Source organism: Podarcis liolepis (assembly GCF_965112155.1).
Source record: "Podarcis liolepis genome assembly, chromosome: 7".
Classification (NCBI taxonomy): domain Eukaryota; kingdom Metazoa; phylum Chordata; class Lepidosauria; order Squamata; family Lacertidae; genus Podarcis; species Podarcis liolepis.
The window spans coordinates 25705318-25727601 of record NC_139561.1 but is presented as its reverse complement, the minus strand read 5'-3'; the positions used below and the strand labels follow the sequence as shown (position 1 = coordinate 25727601).

The 22284-nt window shown below is 45.8% G+C and overlaps 2 protein-coding genes across 4 annotated transcripts in view; one reads left to right on the top strand and one right to left on the bottom strand.

Annotated features, from left to right (window-relative positions):
- Nucleotides 1–22284, top strand: part of LOC310711310 (putative oxidoreductase YteT) — a 154245-nt gene that overhangs the window by 81507 nt on the left and 50454 nt on the right. The gene's annotated exons all lie outside the window — the stretch shown is intronic.
- The window catches only part of TP73 (tumor protein p73), a 78458-nt gene that overhangs the window by 11100 nt on the left and 45074 nt on the right, over nucleotides 1–22284 (bottom strand). For all 3 annotated transcript variants that reach the window (XM_083513036.1, XM_083513038.1, XM_083513037.1), the window contains 6 exons: nucleotides 7070–7256; nucleotides 6169–6284; nucleotides 2973–3082; nucleotides 1564–1706; nucleotides 794–882; nucleotides 235–359 (listed from right to left, as the gene is read on the bottom strand). In XM_083513036.1, the coding sequence (XP_083369162.1) occupies nucleotides 235–359; nucleotides 794–882; nucleotides 1564–1706; nucleotides 2973–3082; nucleotides 6169–6284; nucleotides 7070–7256 (770 nt within the window). The remainder of the gene's footprint in view (nucleotides 1–234; nucleotides 360–793; nucleotides 883–1563; nucleotides 1707–2972; nucleotides 3083–6168; nucleotides 6285–7069; nucleotides 7257–22284) is intronic.

The window sequence follows — 22284 nt, the reverse complement described above, 5'->3', positions numbered from 1 at the left end:
AAAGGGTTAACCATCCTTGAAACATTTGAAATTTGCTGAATGGTTTTGAAAACAGAGAATCCTCTCTTCTGTAAAAATACAAAGTGGCTTGCAACACAGGTGGTACCAGAGCGAATTAGAGGCAGTCCCAACTAAATCTTGTTTTGTCCCCATCCTCCTCCAGCACCCTGCTCACCCTAATAGTGCTGCAAGTTGTTTTGGGGGAAGATTGGGGAAAGACAATTGGGGACTTACTGGCGTTGCAAGAGCTGTTGCTGTTGCTGGCGATAGGAGTCGACCAGCTGTTGCGGAACCAGCTCCACCAGCTCCAGGCTCTCCTTGATCTTCATTAGGATCTCAAAGTTCTCTCTGCCACGTACCTGAATCAAGGAGAACAGATGTGAGTTAGAATCAAAAGAATCGGAAGGGACCCGGGGGGGGGTGTCATCCAATCTAACCTTCCCCCGTTCAGTGCAGGATCTGTGGCTGAAGCCTCTTGCTTTCATCCCTCCAGAGTAGCAGAGCCCATCACCTCTCAAGATGACTCTTGAACTCTTGGTGTCCCTTGCAACTCAATAGTTCTATGGTTCTATGATCACAGTTCAAATGTGCAATGGATCTTTTTTTTGGGGGGGGGGTGTTCATTGGGACCTTTTGCAGGCATCATAGGAGGCAGTGGTGAGTTCACTGGTGACTGTGCATGCCACGTTGGAAAGCCGTGATCTAGTTTATCTTAAAGCGTGCTAGAGTGGCTTGACACTTGTACAGCATTGCACATGCACACAAACACAAACCAGTCTCAGGTGCTACTTACAGGTACGTAATATGTCTCTTCTTCCCCATGCCTCCTTTTCTTCACTCCAGCTCCCAGTGCTGGAATACCTTGAGGACTTTGCTTGAAAGCTGGGTGAGGGGAGAGAAGGAAACAATGACTGCTATTAGACAGGGCTTAATTTGAGCCAAGGTTGCGACAGTACAAAGGCATCTTGGGGAGAATGGCGGAGAACCTGCAGCTCAAGGTGGCGTAATGCATTGCTGCCTCAACGGTCCATCATGGCTATAGATAAGACTTCTCTGTGAATTTGTCTAACCTTTTAAAGCCACCCAAGCTGGTGGTCATTGCTGGCTCCTGTGGTTGCGAGTTCCACCGTTTAACCATTTGCAGCATGAAGAAGTACAGTGGTACCTCGGGTTAAGAACTTAATTCGTTCTGGAGGTCTGTTCTTAACCTGAAGCACCACTTTAGCTAATGGGGCCTCCCGCTGTGCCACTGCTGCATGATTTCTGTTCTCATCCTGAATCAAAGTTCTTAACCCGAGGTAATATTTCTGGGTTAGTGGAGTCTGTAACCTGAAGCGTATGTAACCCGAGGTACCACTGTACTTTCTTTTATCTCATGCAGCAATAGATAGGCAGCTTCCAGTGACCTGTCCATGGTCCTGCGAACCCTGTTCATACCTAGGATCCTATGGCCAATTAGCTCCAGTCATTTGAGTCATTTTAAGTTTTGGTATATAGGAAGCTGCCTTGGGGGCAGCTGTCCTTTTTTGAATGCTGCCCATGATCCACAACCCAAAGACTTACTCCGCTTATTTGGGTTGCCGTTTTTCGCCACGCTTTCATTCAGGGCCTGCTGCTCTCGGTAATGGTCCTCATCCGCTTTCCGGTCTCTGCCGGGACAAGCGCAGATTCGGCCTTCAAATGACCTCCTCCCCAAGACCTGTCCGCTGAGAAGCAAAGACAATGTCAATTCAGCAGACGTAAACCTCTATACCAACAGTGGGCTGTATCTAATGTTAGTCCTACTCAGAGAAGACCCACTGAAACCTATGGACATGACTACCTTGAGTCCATTAATTTCACGGGGTCTGCTCTGAGCAGAACATAGTTGGATGCAACCCGGTGACCTTGTTTATAATTATTATAATTATTATTAGACTTGTTACTGTGATTAGCAGTACATAAAAACATGAATACAATGTAATGTCTTGTAATGTTAACACATTCATTAAAAAAAAGTGCAAGTCACAAAAATATTCAAAACAATCCCTCCCTAAAAGAATGGTCGTGGAAAGTTTAGCAGCAAAAACGATAATCTTCCTAGTTTATCAAACGCCTGAAGTGGGGAAAGATACATTTTTACTTGGCATCAACAATATGTCAATGAAGGTGTCAGATGGGGCTCACTGGAGAGAGTGTTCTGCAGTCTGGGAGCCACAGCTGAGAAGGACCTCTACCTCACCATCCTTCTCCAAGCCTCCCTTAAAGAAGGAACCCAGTAGAGGACCTCAGAAGAGATCTAAGGGTCTGGGTGGGTTCAGATCAGGAGATATTGAGGTCTCCTACGTGCTAAGATGATACACTAAACCACTGTACTAGTTGTCAAATGGGAAGGGGATAACTTTGCATACTTCCATGAGCTGCTGTGTGGTGGCAGCAGCGGGAAGCAGAAGAATGATAACAAAGGAGGAAGGTCCAAAGCCTGACTCTGGGTGTGTTAGGGCCAAACTAGATATAACACAGGAGTTGGTGAATCCATCTCCTGCTGTTATTTCTTCAGTTAATAGCATTAGAGGGAGAGCTGACTTGGTGTGGGTAGTGGGGGATGGGATCCAACCTTTCCCCTCTTGCCCCTAATTCAAATTCTGAAAACACACACCTAGCATGGCCAATGGTCAGGGATTCACTGGCTTCCTACATGCAGTTTAGCACATCAGAAGTAAGAACCATCACCTTGGGTTTGGCATGGAAACAGATCGGAACCCAGTGCACTTGACATAAGGCCTATCTAAAAAGTATGTGCCAGTAAGCAACCTGTTGGCTGCACTTCGCATGCATTTCCAAACTGTCTTCAAGGGAATACCCCCTATAGAGGCACAGCTCCAATCTTCATCTACCTTCCCAACCCAGCACAAATCAACCCCACTCATCTGACTGTCCATTGGGGAGTTGCATGTCCTCTTGGAGAACTGGTGTTCACATGACTGACTCACTCTCTGGTCTCCAAGGTGATGATGATGAGGATGGGTCTCCTGTTCATTCCACCCACACAGCTGCTGTTGCACATGAAGTTGTAGAGGATGGTGGTGAATTCGGTACCCACCTGCCGAAGGAGAAAGAGGGGGGAGAAGGTGTGGTGAGCCATGTCTGGGATATGCATAACATTATTATTATAGCTGGAGGTGGGTGGGGATCTGGCCCATTTGCTGGAAAAGGACAGGGGAAAAGGTTAAGAGTAGAAGGCTGGATGGGAATGGGTTTGAGGAAAAGGCATGGCTCAGCAGTACAGCATCTGCTATGCATGCAGATGGCACCAGGTTCAATCTCTGGCATTTCCAAGTAAGGCAGTATGAAACCTTGGAGAGGCAGTGCCAATCATTGTAGACAGTACTAATCTAAAGGAAGGGCTGTGCAAGGGCAGGAACCCAAATTCAACCCACAATTTCACAAACCAAACAGCCAATTCTTATTCTTCTTTAAGTCCCAAGTCTCCCAAAATTATTTGTGTGGAGGTCCAATATGCTGGCATGGTTTAAGAACATTTTAAATGTTGGTTTTCGTCTACGTTTTTAGCAGTTCTCATTTTTATCTGTAAGCTGCCTTGAGTCCTGTCAGGGAAAAAGGCAGGGTAATTAATAATAATAATAATAATAATAATAATAATAATAATAATAATAGACCCCATAAACAAGCCTCCTTCCTCCACCAAAAAAGCAAAAACAAAAACAGTTTAGAGGGTGAAATTTATAAGGGGGAAACCTTTGTTGTTGCTGCATCTATCATTAAACAAACAGGAGTCAGAATCCTTGCTGATCTATGAAAGATCATTCAGAACTCCACTAGTAAATCTTCTGCCCACCCCAATGTGGGTGACCTTTCGAGGTCTCGGACCTTTTCCTGAAGTGGAAAGCAGAGGCTTAGTGTGGTGTAGTGGTTAGAGTGGCAGACAAAGGCTCTGGAGACCCAGCTTCAAGTCTCACTCAGCCATGAAGCTTGCTGGATTTCCCTGGGCCAGTCACTATTTCTCAGTCTGACCTACCTCACAGGGTTGTTGTAAGTATAAGATGGGAAGGGGAGAACTACACATGCCACCTTTGGCATAGAAAGGCACGAAGCATTGCAAGATGAGCGTGGAATCAAAGTTGCAGTAATGATGCCCAACAGTAGGGGGAGATCCAACCAAGCCTTCCTATAAGCAGTCTTCATTTTTCCTTCTGGGCTTCCCCCTAAAACTCTCCTGCATTTCTCCTCCTTCGAGATGCTGCAGTGTATGTGAGTTTAGAGCAGTAGAAGGTGGGCATATCCTTTAAAGAGCGAGGAGCTACAGGTGTGCTTCTTGACAGGCGAGGATGCAGAGCACACCTGGTAGGTGTTCCCATCCTGAATGCAGATGCAGTCAACATCTGGTTTTCCTTCCTGGGGTTTGCAAACATTGGCGGTACATATGTCATACCCCCAGATCCCTAGTTCAATGAATGCAGAAGGAAGGTAAGGCGAAAGTTAGGAGGCTGCTTTGCACCAAGTGAAACCAATGGTCCAGCTAGATCAGGATTGCCTATGCTGACTGCCAGTGGCTTTCCAGGATTTCAGACACAGGGATATTCCCAGCCCTACCTGGAGATACCTGGGACCTTCTTCGCGCACAACAGATGCTCTGCAACTTAGCTGCAGCCCTTCATTATGCTAAGACAGGCTATTGATCCATCTAGCTCAGTACTGTCTCCACTGGCTGGCAGCAGTCTTGAGAGTTTCAGGCAGGGGACATTTCCAGTCCTTAAAGTGAAAGTAAGATTCTAGTCCTCATGGTTCCAGATGAGGAGCTGTTAAAGAAGCTGCATTGTATCTAGTCAGACCATCAGTCCAACTAGCTTATCTTTCATGAAAGGGAGACATTCCCAGTCCTACCTGGCGATGCTGGGGATTGAACCTGGAACCATCTGCATGCAAAATAAATGCTCTGCCACTGAGCTACAACCTCGGTGGTGGATTAAGACTGGGCATTGCTCACGCGTAGCTGCTTTTCCTTCAGAATAAAAACCGGCCAGCTTAAATACTGCTTCCTCCCTGCTGCCTTTTAAAGCATATTTAACATGCTTGGCCCTTAAAGGTAAAGGTAAAGGGACCCCTGACCATTAGGTCCAGTCGTGACCGACTCTGGGGTTGCGGCACTCATCTCGCTTCATTGGCCCAGGGACCCGGCGTTCAGCTTCCGGGTCATGTGGCCAGCATGACTAAGCCGCTTCTGGCGAACCAGAGCAGCGCATGGAAACGCCTTCCCGCTGGAGCGGTACCTATTTATCTATTTGCACTTTGACGTGCTTTCAAACTGCTAGGTTGGCAAGAGAAGGGACCGAGCAAAAGGAGCTTACCCCGTCGCGGGGATTCGAACCATCAACAAGTCCTAGGCTCTGTGGTATAACCCACAGCGCCACCTGAGTCCCACAGCACCACCCAAGTCCCTTAGAAGCTTGGCCCTTAGAAGTGGAGAAACCTGAATTGCACCGGTGTCCTCTTCCTTTCCCATACAGTGGGAGGCTGCAATCTGTGCAGCAGGAGTGGGGAACCTCAGGCCCAAGAGCTGGATGTGGCCCTCAAGGGTCTTTCTATATGGCCCTTGAAACTCTTCTCAGACAACACCCTTTCCCCTATCCTCACACAATAGCTCTCAATGGCCCTGTTCTGCCCTCCTTCTTGACTGTGATGATAGGAGCCAACTCCTAGGTGCCAAGGGGTCTTCGGTCCCCCCAATAAAATATTTGAGCCCCCCCACAAGTTGATGGCCATTGCCATTCAAATAAATAGTGCACTGCACCACATCATGTGATCGATTATGCAGAGCGGAGCTTCCCTGGGCCCCTCCAATATTTTATTCTAGGTGACTGATATACTGCCTCTTGTGTGCCTGGATGGAGAGATGAGTGCAGGGCTTGTGTGTATGTGAAACCTCTGGCTGTTACCATATAGTGGTGAGAATAGTGAATTTAAAACTTCAGTCTGCCAGTAGCTGCCTCTACATGGGAAGCATGCTTTTCCTGAAAGCTCCACCCTGTTCTCCAATCAACATTGTGGATTCCTAGGCTCCTCCCTCTGGCTCTGATCCTCAAGAGGTCTAGCAACCTCCACCCACCACCCACAAAAGAGAGAGAGAAATTATGCCTATTGCTTCGAACCTTGCTTTTTTCAGATTACCTGGGGAGGTTCATAAGGAACCATCACGCTCTGCCTCCCAGTTACAGGGTCATCCACATACTGAGATAGGTTGTTGCCTTCCACGCGGATTAAGTGGCTTGCAGGAGCCGAGAGACCTGTGAAGACAAAAAGCAGGCTTAACTGCAAGTATTTGCTCCTTTAGTTGCCTTTTTGGATGGAGAAGCCAGAAATGCCACTCAACGGAATGTCAACATCAACAGCAGAAATTCCTGTGAGGCCAAGACCCATCGTAATGTAAGTCAACAAGATTGTCCTTATGACTGGCTGCTGGGGAGAAGCAATCCACCTTACCAACCTCAGTCTGCCCTGATGTGCCTGCTGTCTTGGCATCAGTAGTAGATAGGTAGCCGTGTTGGTCTGCCATAGTCAAAATAAAAAAATTCCTTCCAGTAGCACCTTAAAGACCAACTAAGTTAGTTCTTGGTATGAGCTTTCGTGTGCATGCACACTTCTTCAGATATCTCATACCAAGAACTAACTTAGTTGGTCTTTAAGGTGCTACTGGAAGGAATTTTTTTATTTTGTCTTGGCATCAGTAAGGGATGAACTTTGCCTCTCATTGGCTCTGGTGCCGCCTAGTGTTGCTCTCACTGCCTTCTGCCAAACTAATCGCAATGGACAACCCATTATAAGGGGGCAGAGGTTCATATCCAGTGTGAGCTCTGCTTAAAGTGGACACATTGAAATGAATAGACATAAAGATTGACCAGATGGCCTGTTGGGTCCCTTTCAACTCTAGAGTTTTCTAGTCCTATGGATAACTAAGTTCCACTGATTTCAGTGGGTCTGTACTGAGTAAATCATAGCTCGTGACAACCCAATGCATTCCAGAACTTCTTGAGAAACAACGGCACACATTTCCTGCTGAACCTGATCTCACCGTCATTGAAGTCGCGCCCGAGCTCATGGTTTGGACACCGCTTCACCACTTCGGTCACATGCTCCGCCTTCTTGTAGACTGGCATGGCTCGGATGACAGTCCCCGGAGGAGGAGGCGTTGACACTTTGATCTGGATGGGGCACGTCTTCGCAATCTGACAGTAGAGCTTCTTGAGCAACGGGGAATACTGGAAAGAGGAACAAGGTGCAAATGTGAATGGGAGTGTGCTAGAACTTCTCATTCGTTCTCCATGGACGGCCACCAAGAGGGGACAACCCATATGCCTGGAAGGTGGATTTGAAAAACCTGTTCTCCTAACCAGCACTGACCTTTGCATTTGCCAAGTTGCAGAATCAGTTGTGATGTCTTTCTACAAACCTATGGTTGCAACCACTTTTGGAATACTGATTACCTCACCTCCAAAGGAGATATTGTAGCATTAGAAAGGGTTCATAAAAAGTTTAGGCAACATTAAAACTTGTGGACATCCAATGAAGGTGAAGGCTGGAAGATTCAGAACAGGTAAAAAGAAAGTATTATGGAACTTACTCCTTCAGGAGACAGCAATGGCCACCCTCTTGAACCACTTTAAAAGAGGATTGGGCAAATTCATAGAGAATAATGCTATCAATGGCTACTAACAACAGTAGCCTTCCTCCATTGTCAGAGGCCATAATGCTTCTGAATAAAAAAGGTAAAGGGACCCCTGACCATTAGGTCCAGTCATTGCTTAAAACCACAGGAGGGAAGAGCACTCTTGTGTGAGGGTCCTGCTTGTGGGTTTTCAACAGGCATTGGATAGCTCAGTTGGTTAGAGTGTGGTGCTGATCATGCCAAGGTGGCAGGTTTGATCCCCGTATGGGACAGCTGCATATTTCTGCCTTGCAGGGGGTTGGACTAGATGATCGTCAGCATCCCTTCCAACTCTACAATTCTATCGTTCGGGAGCCGGAACATTTGACTCCCAAGGTGTTTGGGAGCCGAGGTACGACTGTATTTCTTTGAATGCATATTCCTACTAATGAATGTAGCATGCCTAAATCAAGTGGGTGCATTCATAAGTAGGGATATGCATTCAAAGAAATACAGTCGTACCTCGGCTCCCAAACATCTTGGGAGTTGAACGTTCTGGCTCCCGAACGATCGAAAACCGGAAGTGAGTGTTCCAGTTTTCAAATGTTCTTTGGGAAGCTGAACGTCTGATGGGGCTTCCACGGCTTCTGACTGGCTGCAGGAGCCGCGCTTTGGATGTCAAACATTTCAGAAGTTGAACGGACGTCTGGAATGGATTCTGTTCAACTTCCGAGGTACGATTGTATAGGAAGCTTCCAAGCTAGACCATGGGTCTGGCTAACTCAGGACTGTCTACATGGGCCAACAGCAACGCTCCAGGACTTCTGGTAGAGGTTTTTTCCTAGCCCTACCTGGGACGGCAGTGAATGAACCTGAGACCTCTTGCGTGCAAAGCAGATGAGTCTCAGTACAGTTTTCAGATATGTTCTGAAATTAATGCAGAGAGGAATGAATTATCAAGTCAGATATGGAACTGGAGCTCATGCCCATTTGTTCTCCTATTAGAGGTGTGAGGGAAGCACTGGTGTGTTTTGGTGCTTGTGGTTATAGAGCTGACATCTGTAATTGTGGCTGGATCTAGATACATCAAAGAAGCAATTCAGTTAAACACATTGCAAACTTCATACAGGGAAGTTCTGTCAGTGTCATAGTGTTATAACACATATAAAGTGCTTTATCTTTACAAATGTAGCTGAGTCCTGTATCTAGTGGCCATCATTTATTGCCTCCCAGAATGCCCTCGATGTTGCATAGTTCTTTTAGAGGGGAAATGACAACTACTAGTGGGGGGGGGGCACCATTTCCCCCCTTCAGAAATGCTGGATTTGGGGGGGGGGGTCTGAAAGGGGGGGAGTCTTGTGGAATGGCTCCAGAATCCAGCTTTGCTGCTGGATTCCAAAACAAAAGTATTTTTTTATTTAAAAAACTGTTTTAAAAAGAAAGAAGAGGAAATGATCAACAAAATGAATACAAAATCCAAATGAACAAACAACTAAATTAATGCCAGTATGGTGTAGTGGTTAGAGGGCTAAGCTAGGATCTGGGAGACCTGGATTCAAATCCTCCACTTGTTCAACAACCTTGTACTGGTCACAATCTCTCAGCCTAACCTACCTCTAAGGGTTGTTCCTAACACTATATGCTACCTTGAGCACCTTAGAAGAAAGTTGGGAATGTAAATCTAATACTAAGTTCAGTTGAGTTATAATGGAACAAATTAGGATCCTACCCCCCCCCCCAAAGTGATAATGAAATAGAAGAAAAAGTATTGCAGATCTCTGATACAAAGCAGTTCAATCTACTGTTCTTTTGATCCACCCATCCAGTTATAGCTCCACTTGATCCCAATCATCTAATAGGTTATGCTGACAGGGAGAAATTGATTGACAAGTACTCAAAGGCTGCATACACATGCCATTTTATTTTGGAATCAATGGAGACTGATTTAGTACGTCTTCTTTCTTTCTTTCTTTCTTTCTTTCTTTCTTTCTTTCTTTCTTTCTTTCTTTCTTTCTTTCTTTCTTTCTTTCTTTCTTTCTTTGCCTTGGATGGGCAAATGTTTCCTGAGGAATCGGTTTCATTCTGAAAATAAAAGCTCATTGCAGATTGATCTTCTGTTACTCCACAGCATGTCCATTAGAAAACAGGTGTAGGCGGGGCCGGCAATGGAGGGAAGATGCATCCACACCTGTCCGATGACACTGTGCAGGTGTGGACATATACCAAGATCACAATTGCCACTTCCTCCTTCATTCACCTCAGGCAGGTGCAAGGAGGAAAAGGCATGGCTAACCTAATCAAGGGGAGGGTTTTCAGATGTATATCAAGTAACTGCACCAACCCTTGTGGGCAGCAGGATCTAGACTCAATCTAGATGGAAACAGCATGTTGAAGATGAGCTTGAATGACTCAAGATTGAGAAAACTTCATATTTGCGCTGCATAGTGTATATGCAGCCCAAGTCAACTTAAACCATTTCCATAGTTTGATGGGTAGTTAGTTAGTTTTAAATGTAAGCTACTTTGAACTTTTTTATAAACAATGCAGTATAACTAAGTATAACTAATTACAATTTGAAATAATAAATTATACATAATTCTACTTGCCAAACTTCTTTTTGTTTTCAATAGCCACATGCAGGTGTATGATCAGGAGCGAGAAGCGGAGCTATGTCGCTTTCAGTCAATTGATACATCACCACCAGGCACAGCTCATGCTAATTATCTACCTGTCTCTCTGTTTGTCTACAGAGAAAGCTATCTGAGCAGGGTACCACCACATGACATAAGACAAAGTACAAATGCACATGGTTGTATCCAGTTAAATCCTTCTCCCAGTAGACCTACTGTAATTAATGCTTTTGACTCAGGTACACACTTCTGCTAGCAATTTTCCCATATACTGTACAATGCATTTGTGTATGTCATTTTTCTCTAACATTTTCATTTATAATTCACGTACCCCCCCATATATGCATTTTTTTGTTGCTGTTGCAAACATTGGCAGGAGAGCAGCCCTGCAAAATGCAAATTCTGAATGACAGCTGCATTTCGGTTCAAGTAGTGGTCCAAGAAGTGCAATTTCGGTAGCTTCTTGTTTGAATGCAGACATCCCTAGCAAAGACCACAGGCCCACTTTGCCACCCATTGTGGACCAGCCTCTATTAGGCACACCCCTCTGCACCCACCAGTGGTATCCTGATTATTTGGTTGGCCTCTCTCTCTCTCTCTCTCTTTCATGGCAAGGACTGAGAATGGGAGGGGTTTCCCCAACATGCCAGAGCAAGCACCTTTGCTCAGAGATCCCAAAAATTCACACTGAGTTTGCTCCTTGCATGGATCTGCTGGGACAAGTTGGCTTGAGGTGGAAGCCGAGAATAACAAGACCTCACTGTTGAAAAATCTAGAATACCCAGCTCCAAAAAAAGAAAAAGAGCTTTGAACAGGTAAAGACAATGGCAACCTGACACTGATAATTTAGCAAGTGATTGCACAGCCCATCACTTACCCCCTGCCACATTGCTATTAGAGCCTCTGGGGCACACACACACACAAAAGGTGGCAACCCTCCTTGTTAATGTTTGGACATCTGGTGGGATATTGGTGTAGTACCGAATCTCCCCTCTGCATTGATCTGGAAAGAAGCATGGGTCAGTTGTAGAGCACATGCTTTGCATGTAGAAGCCCCCAGGTCCAGTCCCTGGCATCTTCAGGTAGGGCTGGGAAAGACCCCTGCCTGAAACCCAGTTGAACTTAGTTGAAGGGAGATCCCCATGACGCAGAATACTTTCTTCCTCGACTCCCTTCCCTTTCCTCCTCATCCCATTGTGCATCTGCATGCTTTGTCAACTTCAAGCTTATAGTCCATAGTTTCTAAACCCTCCACACACACACACCGAACAGAGTACACAACAGAAGAGCAAATGCCATTTTCCTAGTGGAAAGACTCCAGCTTTGAAATGCAATAGTTAATTTTCTGGTCTTCACAAAGTTCAAGCCACTGTTACAGACAGACTTCAGATTTTGGAAAAAAATGTAAGGAAAAGCCCAGCTTATACTGACACTCCTCCTAATTTATACAGTTCGCCTGCTTTGTTGCCTGATTAATTTTTGTCACATTCCAGGCCCATCAGTCCAAAAGTTGCACAAGAGCAGTAAATTTTGAATAATTGCTATCATGAAAACTAATAATTCTCTCCCCCCCCATTCCTTTTGTGCCAAAGAAAAAGCATTCTGTATGGAGTTCAAGGTGGAGTCATTTGAGGACATAGGAGTGAACACCTAGGGGCCGCGGTCCCTTCTGCCCCCCAATAAAATACTTGAGGGGGCTAGGCCCCCCCCAAAGTTGATGGGCATTGTCATTCAAATGGTGTGCATCTGCTGTTTCATGTGATTGATTATGTGGGGTGGGGCTTACCTGGCCCCCACAGTATTTTATTCAAGTTGGCACCCCTGTTGAGGGGCAGTTTCTGATGGGCTCTACATCCCTTGTATTTTCTGAACATGCTGAGATAAGGTGATTGTTCTTTCAGTGCGTGAGGGAGGTGGGGGCTGTCACAGGATTTTACTGGTTATTCCTTCCCCACAGGGCTGGCCCAATACATTTTGGCACCTGAGGCGAACCACAAAACGCCCCCCAGCCAGGGAAGAAGGGGGTGAATGAAGAGCTACACCAGGAACAAGGGTTGTGGTGGAATAAAGATCTGCATTGGGGAAAAGGATGAAAAATTAAGAGCTACATTGGGAACAATGGGGGGGGTAAGAAATAGATAGATAGATAGATGATAGATGATAGATGATAGATGATAGATGATAGATGATAGATGATAGATGATAGATGATAGATGATAGATGATAGATGATAGATGATAGATGATAGATGATAGATGATAGATAGATGATAGATGATAGATAGATGATAGATAGATAGATAGATAGATAGATGATAGATAGATAGATAGATAGATAGATAGATAGATAGATAGATAGATAGATAGATAGATGATAGAGAGACAGACAGACAGATATAGATGATAGAGTAAAAATCTACATCTGGATCAAGGGGAGGGGAATCAAATCAACCATACTTGGTGGTTGAAGTGGGAACCAAAGGCTGTTGCAGTGGAGGGGGCACTTTGACTCACACCAGGCGAGTGCAGAGTCCAGAGGACCCCAGAGGGCAGCCCCCACCATTTCCTCCCTACGGGTGGGAGGAGACCAGCAGTGCCACCTAGTCACCAAGTGGCCATTGTAGAGACAACATGGGGGGGGGGGGTGTCCTGCCAAGGAAGTCACAGATCTGGTCTCCAAGGAGCGTGTTGCAGCTGCTGCTTCCGCAGAAACAGTAGAAGTGGGCGATGCATTCCTTGGAGGCGCCTACTCCTGCCCCTACAGATCGTGCCACCTGAGGTGGTCACCTCACCTTGCCTCTTGGGTGGGCCATCCCTGCCCCCCTACCCAACATGCACAGTGGGCAAGACCCTTCCTAGCTGCTTGCTAAGTCTCCACTTGGGAGGGCCACTTGCATCAATGCCTGTCAATGCGCTTCCTCTCTATGTACAAGAGACATGAGGTTCCCTTTCCGTGCTCCACCGAGCAAAACAATAGGAATAACCAGCCACATAAATCAACCCCAAAGCACCTTCAACGGCCAGTGGCCCATCCAGGTTCCCTCCGAACGCGGCAACGCTTTGCATGTGCCGCTGAAAGGGGATTGTTGTTTTCGAAGAATCTCTGGAGGCCTCGCAGGAGCTGTTGGGACTTGACGGGGTTATCAGAGGAGGCTTGTCTGTGTGGGGTTGTGGCAGCCTTCCCCCCCCCCCAGGCTCTGAGCTGCTGCTGCTGCTCAAGAAAAGGTTTCTTCTCCGTGTCATAACATGGCATAACGAGATAATTTGTACTGAGCGGCTTAGCGTAAAGCACCTCCGCTGTCCCAGAACTTTTTCGTTTCCCAGACATGCTGGGGACGTGCCTGGGAATGTCGGCCATGAAAGGGATCCTTTGACAGGAGTCATCCATGTGTTTAACACCTGGCCAGGGGAGGGGGAAATCCCCCCCCATAATCCCCAACCCTTCCCCAAATGGGAACCCCGGAGGGATTATTGGACTCCTCACAAATGGACAGTGAAGCTGGCAGGGAAACTGGGGAGAGGTTGGAAAACAAGGAATGGTCCTTTTTCACATAAATGGGTCAGTGGAGACATTAAGGCAGTTTCACAGGCAGGACCAGAGTTTGAGACTTTAGTTGACATCAGTAGGGATGCGGGAAATATACAGAAGGAGCCTTTTTTTTGGCAGATTGGTATAATAAGGCCATGCACTGGTTAGAGTAGCAGACTGGCACCTGGGAGAAACCAGGGTTCAAAATCCCACCTGGCCATGAAGCTGACTGGGTAACCATGGGCCAGACACTGCCTCTCAAACCAACCTACCTCGCAGGGATATTGTGGGGATTAAATTAGGAGGGGCGGGAGAATCACCCACTTTGTCTTCTGCCCCGTCTTGAAAGGAATGCAGCCCTTGCATTAAAAAAACAAACACTTTCATACCCCAGGTCTAGAAGTATGCAGATTACAGCATAAGAATTTGATTGATTGATTGATTGATTGATTGATTGATTGATTGATTATGCCATCCTTTACCTGTAGATCTCAGGGCGGTTATGTATAATGTATAATTCTCTTTATGCTCATACGTTTATGTTGGGATACATCCTGCCTTGCTAAGACATTTGAGTATAAGAGCAACCGACCGGCGGGTTGGTTGGAACCCTGAACAGAAGCACTTCACGGTGCAACATTTTGAGGCAGTGCTCTGTTGTCTGTTGTTGGTGTCCAAGCTGTATATGCCTTCTTCCTTCTTTGCACAATCTGGGCAGCTAACAATTGTTTAATGTACACGATGCTGCAATGATAAAATACCCATCATTCCATTTTTCTTTTTAAAAAAGATTTAATTGCATCAGACTTCTTAAACGATACCATAAAACATCATAAAAATCCTAAATGCTTCTCTTATCATGTTCAATCTGCAGCAGCAATTTGTGGGCCACCGTGAGAGGCAAAACATGTACAACATAATTTTGCACAAAGAAAGTATGATATTTATGTTGGCTAGCCTGGTTCAAATTAATGATTTCCTGGCTTGTGGGGTATCTCCCCCCCTTCTTCTCACTCCTTGCATTCCTGTTACCTGTGGCTAGTTGGAACCCACCATGGTGGTGACAGAATAGCATTTATGGTATATATAAAAAAGAGGAAGATAATTGTTAGGATTCCATGTCTGAAAGGAATGTAAGATTCCCACCCCCAAGTCATTGTTGGGGTGTGTATGTCTCAGTTGTAATTCACATCCAAGTGAAGTGAAGGCAATAACCCCCCCAAAGGCAGTGCTGACTCTAGACTATTTCACACCTAAAGTGAAAAGTCAAAATAACATTGTTTCAAATTGAGTTGCTTTAAAAAAAATTAATTTACAGAATTGCTACCCATCTCAGCAAGGACTAATGCACAATTCTTTGAGAGAGCCAACGAGAACATAGATAGTGGTGATCTGGTCGACATAGTGTATTTACCTGGACTTTCAAAAAAACTTTTGACAAAGCACCTCGCCATCTCAGCAAGGACTATAGCACAGAGAACCTTGCTTTTCTGGCACAGGGAGAGTCCTACTTGCGGGCTTCCCAGAGGAATCTGGTTAGTTACTGTGAGGATGCTGGACTAACCCAGCCTTTGTCCTGATCCAGCAGGGCTCTCCTTGTAGGCTTATGGGGTTACACCAAGTGTCTATGGAGATGTAAGCAAAGCAAAACCTGAGGTTTTACCGGCCTTTTCTCTCTTAGGTACCACATTCTAAATCCTGGGATATTACCTGGAAGGGCATGTTTGGGCAGGTGATGAACATTCCTTGGGAGCTTTTGATGTGAGCTGGTGTTTTTAAGGGACTTTTTGGTGGTGTGTGTTGTTTTGGTGCTCGGGTTGCATTTTGTGGGGAGATGGGAGGAATGTTTTTGACAGCAAAAACGTGCCCTGCCATGTAAGGACTAGTCAAGCCATGCACTTTGCTTCTAGAGGGAGGAAGCAAGCAAAGAGAGAGTAGCAAGATTCTATCTCTGTAGAAACAGGAGCAGGGATACCTTTTGTCAATCCCAAATGCCAGTGGTCTGCGGGGCCAGAGGCAAAGTGGGTAGAGCAGGGGATGGCATTGTGATCTGAAGGTTAAAAAGCAACAACTTTTACCTCCCTTGTTCTATAGTAATATGCACAACCAGAACATAGTTATTCCTCAGATTTTGTGCCTCCGGTTTCTCTCTCTCTGAATTTTGTGGTGCAGTTCTCAACTATCAAATATGTTTAAAATGCATATTTAAGTAATTGCAGATTAATGGAAAACCAGGACATACTGGGTTTCTGAATGAACAGGAATAGACTGATCTGCCCACCCATGCTTTATCAGACATGCGTAATAATTGCAGCTATTATCTTATTAAAGAAGTCTTACCTGTAACCAACTAATAGACTAGTATCACATTTGCATACATTTGGCTGGCAATAAAAAAACAACTGCTCTGGAGCAAAAAGTAATTCTATTTTTGTTTTAGATTACCAGACATCGTTTTAGAAGCCCATATTTAGAAGTACTTGAGTCTGACGCCCAGCTAAATCAGGGCACCTTCTAGGTCATCCAAAACGTGTGTGCAGGTGCTATTAAAAAATCGCTCTGACTCCGGGGTCATCAGTATTGGGATCTTTTGCATAGCAGCTGCTCTACCACTTAGCTACAATCATGTACAAAAAGGATCGTTTAGGAACAAATGACAAAAAGTTAACCAAATTAGGCCATTATTCCCCCCCCCAAAAAAAAACACACCCTGTGAGATAGATTACACTGAGAGAAAGTTCTTGGACCAAGGTCATCTTGTGAATCATTGAACTGCAGAGTTGGAAGGAACTGCTGCCCCCCCCCACAAGGGTGATCTACTTGAACCCCCTGGAATGCAGGAATCACACCTAAATCACAGTGAACTTTATGGCCAATCAGGGATTTGAAGGCTGGATACAGATGAACACATGTAAGGCACCTCGTGATTCCCCAGGGAATCCCTCTTCAGTCTCCCTAGGTCACACAGCCTCTTCCCAGCCCATATCTGTCACTGTTGCTGCTTTGCATCCTGAATGTTTTTTGTTTGTTTCTTTGTTTGTTTTGGTCTGGGCCAAAGGCATCCTTGAACTCCAAACTTTCTTCTCTGGATGTAGGATAGAGAAAACAACCAATGGTTTGGGACATTGCTCCACCCACATTGACTTCTAGACTCCTTGCTCCAATGGAACGCATAGGACCACAGGAAGCTGCCTTATACTGAGTCAGGCCATTACTCTACCTAGCTTAGAACTGTCCACACTGACTGGCAGCAGCTCTCCGGGATTTCAAACAGGAGTCTCTCCCAGTCCTATCTGGAGATGGCAGGGATTGAACCTGTGGCTTCCTGCTTGCAAGGCAGAGGCTCCTCCACTGAGCCGTGGTCCTTTCACCAACTACATGTTGGCCGTGGGGGAGAGACAACACAGGCCACTCTAAGCCCCTTGGAGAGAGAAAAAGAGAGGGGTGGGAAGTATAGCAACGCAAGTCAGTTTCAAAATTACTGGGAGCAGATGGGGAGCTGATTCCTGCTTTTCCGGATCCCATTAACCCTCTCGGAGCCCATGCTGTTGACAATAATATACAGTGGTACCTCGGGTTACGTACGCTTCAGGTTACATACGCTTCAGGTTACACACTCTGCTAACCCAGAAATAGTGCTTCAGGTTAAGAACTTTGCTTCAGGATAAGAACAGAAATCGGGCTCTGGTGGCGTGGCAGCAGCAGGAGGCCCCATTAGCTAAAGTGGTGCTTCAGGTTAAGAACAGACCTCCAGAATGAATTAAGTACTTAACCTGAGGTATCACTGTATCCCTAATTATGACAAGGCAATATTGCAAGAAGCTTTTTTCAGCTCAAGGGCCACCTATTCTCCCAGGGGCCACATCCCAGGGGAAGGCGGGGACAGAGGTAAAAGTGATCAAAGCAATAGAAGTGGATTGTACAGTGGTCTAGTTTCTGCACAGACGTCCAGGCACCCCACTCTGTCCCCCATCATCCCGGTAAGCAAAAGGCATTGCCAGATTTCAAGGGCACATTTCAGTCAGAGCAAGACACTGAAGGAGGATGCAGAGCAGAGCTGGTGAAGGGTGTGGCTCTGGAAGATTTTTCGAGGGCTGGCTAGAGAGGGCTTGAGGGCTGCATTTGGCCCTCGAGCCTGACGTTCCCAGTCGCTAAGACTGTTTTGGGTTAGCGGTTCCATTTTTGCTTTAAAAACGTTTCCCCTTGCTTTGTTGCAACCTGCCCAGGGCGAGAAACCCTGTAAGAAAACAAGTTCCAGGTAAGGAGGGCCTTAGGCTGCGATTTATATCGTCACTTGCAAACACTAATGATGGGGCCCAATTAATGAGTGGTTAGTGGGCTGAAATCAGAGGAAGAGGTTCTCCTGTGTTGCACTCTAGGCTGAGCAGAAAGTAGACTGGGTTATTCTGGTGGATCTCTGGGTGTTTTGAAGCATATCAACAAGTGCTTTCTGGCTCCCGGCTGTTAAACTAAGGATGCCAGCCTGGTCTTCTTCAAGATGAAAGGTGGATTATATTTCCAATAAATAAAGTAAACCACAAAGTGTCTTAACTGGAAACACCTCAACTATTCTTATTTTTGTTTATCTTTTGCATTTATATCCCACCTTTTCTCTAAGGAGTTCAAGGTGGGTTACATAGTTCTCCCCTCTTCCTCATTTAATCCCCGCAACAACCCTGTGAGGCAGCTGAGAGGCAGTGAGGGACCCATAGCCACCCAGTAAAATTCATGTCTAAGTGGGAATTTGAACCCTGGTCTCCCAGTTCCTAGTCCAACACTCTAACCACTGCACTAAGCTGGGTCTCCTAGCTGATCTCTAATGGCCTATTTCAATTTGAGGGGCAGCATGGCCCGTCAGCTTCCTATTCCTCTTTAATCTCAGTGTTGTTCTTATAGAACCCAGCAGGGAGGAAGATTGGCGCAAAACTGGAATGGGTTAGCTCTGCCTGTCATTGGCTCTGGCTCCCCCTACTGTTGGGCTCCCTGCTTTCCACCCTACCAGTTCTAGGGGGCACCAACAAACACTGGGCTCATTATGTGGCCAACAATACCAATTATGCATCTGGTTGGGAGATCTTGGGGGTTCTAGCAAAAGGCAGAGTAGAACTGACTAGCCTGAAATGTGCCAAACCCTGGTCTAGGTATAAAAAGAGAACCGTGCTCTTTGTTTCCATTTCCCTCTTCCTTTATTGCAAGGAGAAAAGACCAGATCATTTCAGGATCATTACAGCTGACTGGTGTTCTTTGTTGTTTGGCCTTTTGATTTGGCAATTTTTCAAAGGAGCTGTCCCTGGTATTTGTCCTATATGGAGTGAAATGGAAACAGCAGCAGCAGCTGATACTGTGGACATTGTGGCTGAGAAGAGGGTGAAGGAGAGGCAATAAATAATCATTCTCATATTGTGAAGTATTGTATCATGGCTGACAACACCTATTCTGCATCTGGTTGGAAAAATCTTGATTGTTCTAGTGAAAAACAGAGTAGAACTGACTAGCCTGAAATATGCCAAACTCTGGTCTAGGTGTAAAACGAAAACCAGGTGTAAGACACACTTTTGGGGTGATAGGGACAGGTGATGGCTTTGCTATTTTTTTATGCAAATGGCACTTGGTTGGATTCTTCAAATATGGGGAATTTTCTTTTCTCTTTCCTTTGAATGCATTACGAGTATGAAATGTTCAGAATAGTCCTGTTGGCCCATCAGGTCCAGAACCCTTTTCTCACAGTGGCCAACCAGATGCCCCAATGGGAAGCCCACAAGCAGGAGCCAAATGGAACAGCATTCTCCCCACTTGTGAGCTCCAGAAACTGGTATCCCAGCAATTGCTTCTGAGACATGCAGGCAGAACATAGCCATCACAGCCAGTAGCCACTGACAGTCTTACCCTCATGAATTTGTCTAATTCCCCCTTTAAAGATTTCCACATCAATGACCATCACTGCATCTTATAGGAGTCCTGTGCATTACAGCCATTTAAAGGCAACTATGGGGTGTTCATCTTGCTTCAGGCCGAGGGAGCCTGCATTTGTCCACAGACAGCTTTCTGGGTCATGTGGGCAGCATGACTAATCTGCTTTTGGTGCATTGGAACACTGTGTCGAAAACCAGAGTGCACAGATATGCTGTTTACCTTCCTGCCGCAGTGGTACCTATTTATCTACTTGCACTGGCATGCTTTCAAACTGCTAGGTTGGCAGAAGCTGGGACAGAGCAACAGGAGCTCACCCCATTGCGTGGATTTGAACCACCAACCTTCTGATCAGCAAGCCCAAGAGGCTCAGTGGTTTAGACCACAGCACCACCCGCGTCCCTCTTTGGATGATTCTTGAGAGACAGGGGATTCCACAGATTTCTTTTGGATATCGTTTTGTTATTCCTGAGTGCCTATATCTATATATTGGATACATCCCTGCTCCAAAGTGGTGTCTTGCACAAAGTCAGTTGGATGCAAATCAATATGTCATAGTAGACCCTTCACTGTTTTTCCTAGACTCTCATGTCCTAAGCCTGATTGGCCATCAAAAATAGATTAACAACATCTGCTTATTGTGCTAGGGCATCATAGTCTCTCTCAGTTGACTTGGGGAGAAACTCTTGCAGAGAAAAACTGCCCAGCCATTGCTCCATCTAGCTCAGGACTGTCCACAATGACTGGTAGCAACTCTCCAAGGCTTTGGAAGGAGTTTCTCTGAGCCCTACCTGAAGATGTTGGGGATTGAACCTGGGACCTTCTGCATGCAAGGTGTTGAGCTCCCCACCCCACTACAACTGCAGCCCATGCCCAGTTGCCAGATCAGATCTCTCCACCTCCCACTCTGCGACCCTCTTCTGGCTGCCTCATAGCAAGATCCACCTCTCCTTATACATTGTAGAAAATAAAAAAGGGAGACAAGGCAGAGACAAGGCAATGAATGTCTCCCCCCCCCCCTTTTAGCATTTGGAGAGCTGAAGGCTAGCCTTGCCTTGCCCAGAAATATTCCTTCAGAGAAATAACTCTGTGTCCGGAACCGCTAGGTGGATGTGTCTCAACAGAATCCCAACTGATAAGATCCCGTTTATCATCAGCTTTTGACACAGAAGTGTCTAGACTTGAAAAGCACAGGGAGGGGTTTGTCCTCCTTCTTTCTTAAAGGAAATGATCCAAACCATTACTGTTGTTTCCTACTCATTCCCATCCTCATCCCCCCCTTAAAAAGCCACACCCCTAATTTTTCTTTTGTTAGGATTTTTTTTTTTTTGCATTCCATTCTCCTCATTAGAGTTTCTCCTCCAGATGTGTTTGGGGATGCAGCAGTCAATGGATCCTAAGGAAACTGCTACCCTGGAAAGAGGGAGCAAGACAAGGGGGGTAGGGGGGGGAAGGGGAAAAAATTGCGCCCCGGGCTGCTAATTTCTCTGCGTTCCCTGAGCAAGCAGCTGCAAGGACCCCCTTCCCTGGTTTGGGCAGGTTTGGGCAGATAGCAGCAGAGAGGTGATAATAATGCGTCTGTCATTTCCCTTCGACATGTAGGATCTTGCAAACCGCAAATACCGTTAACCAGCTTGGCCAAATCTGTTAGGACGGATCCTGGGAGATGAGAGCACATGCCTACCGCAAAGCTTGGCTCCTTATTTTATTTTATTTTTTCATTATTATGGATAAGAGCAAGACTCACCCACCCACCCAAAATCGGGGCGCAGAGGGTGGGGGCAGGAAGGGAACATTCTTAGAAGGAATTGTGGTCCAGAGCTGGCGGATCTTTACACAATGAGCAGCAGGTTTTGTAGATCTTGCGACCCCTGACACGGACGATGCTGGGCTTGCTGGTTTTCACAGTGGCCGACCAGTTGCCTGTTACCTTATGAGGAGCCTGCAAAGAGGGCAACAGGGCTCTCTCCCCAATTGTGATTCCTAGCAACTGGTATTTATAGGGATCCTGCCTCTAACCACGCAGGCAAAATGTAGCCCCTATCGGCTAGTTGCTAATGATAGCCTTATTCTCCACGAATGCATTTAACTCCCTTTTCAAAGCCATCTGGGTTGGTGGTCATCCCTGATTCCACAGTTTATTCACTGCATGAAGAATTACTCTCCACCTCATGCATTTCCCTGCTACTTTCACACCATGTCGGATTTTATACACTCCTATCCATTGTCTCTCCAATAGTCAGATAACAAAAGCAATAACAACAACTATGTCTTCTCTTATTTGCCTTTCATCTAAACTAAAAAAGAGAGAAGAAACCCCAAGACCAAATGCTGTAACCTTTCATCATAAGGGAGTTGCTCTATCCTCATGATTATTTTTGCTGCCCTTTTCTGAAACTTTTCCATGCTCTACAATCTCCCAACTATGCAATAACCAATGGAACAACTCAGAATAACACAGATAACGGGCACTTTTAGAGAGTAGGGTAGTGGTGGGTGCATTTTGTAATGAATAAAAAGAACGAGCCATTTCATTTTTCAAATACTAGTGGAAATGAATGGGTTTTGTTTTCA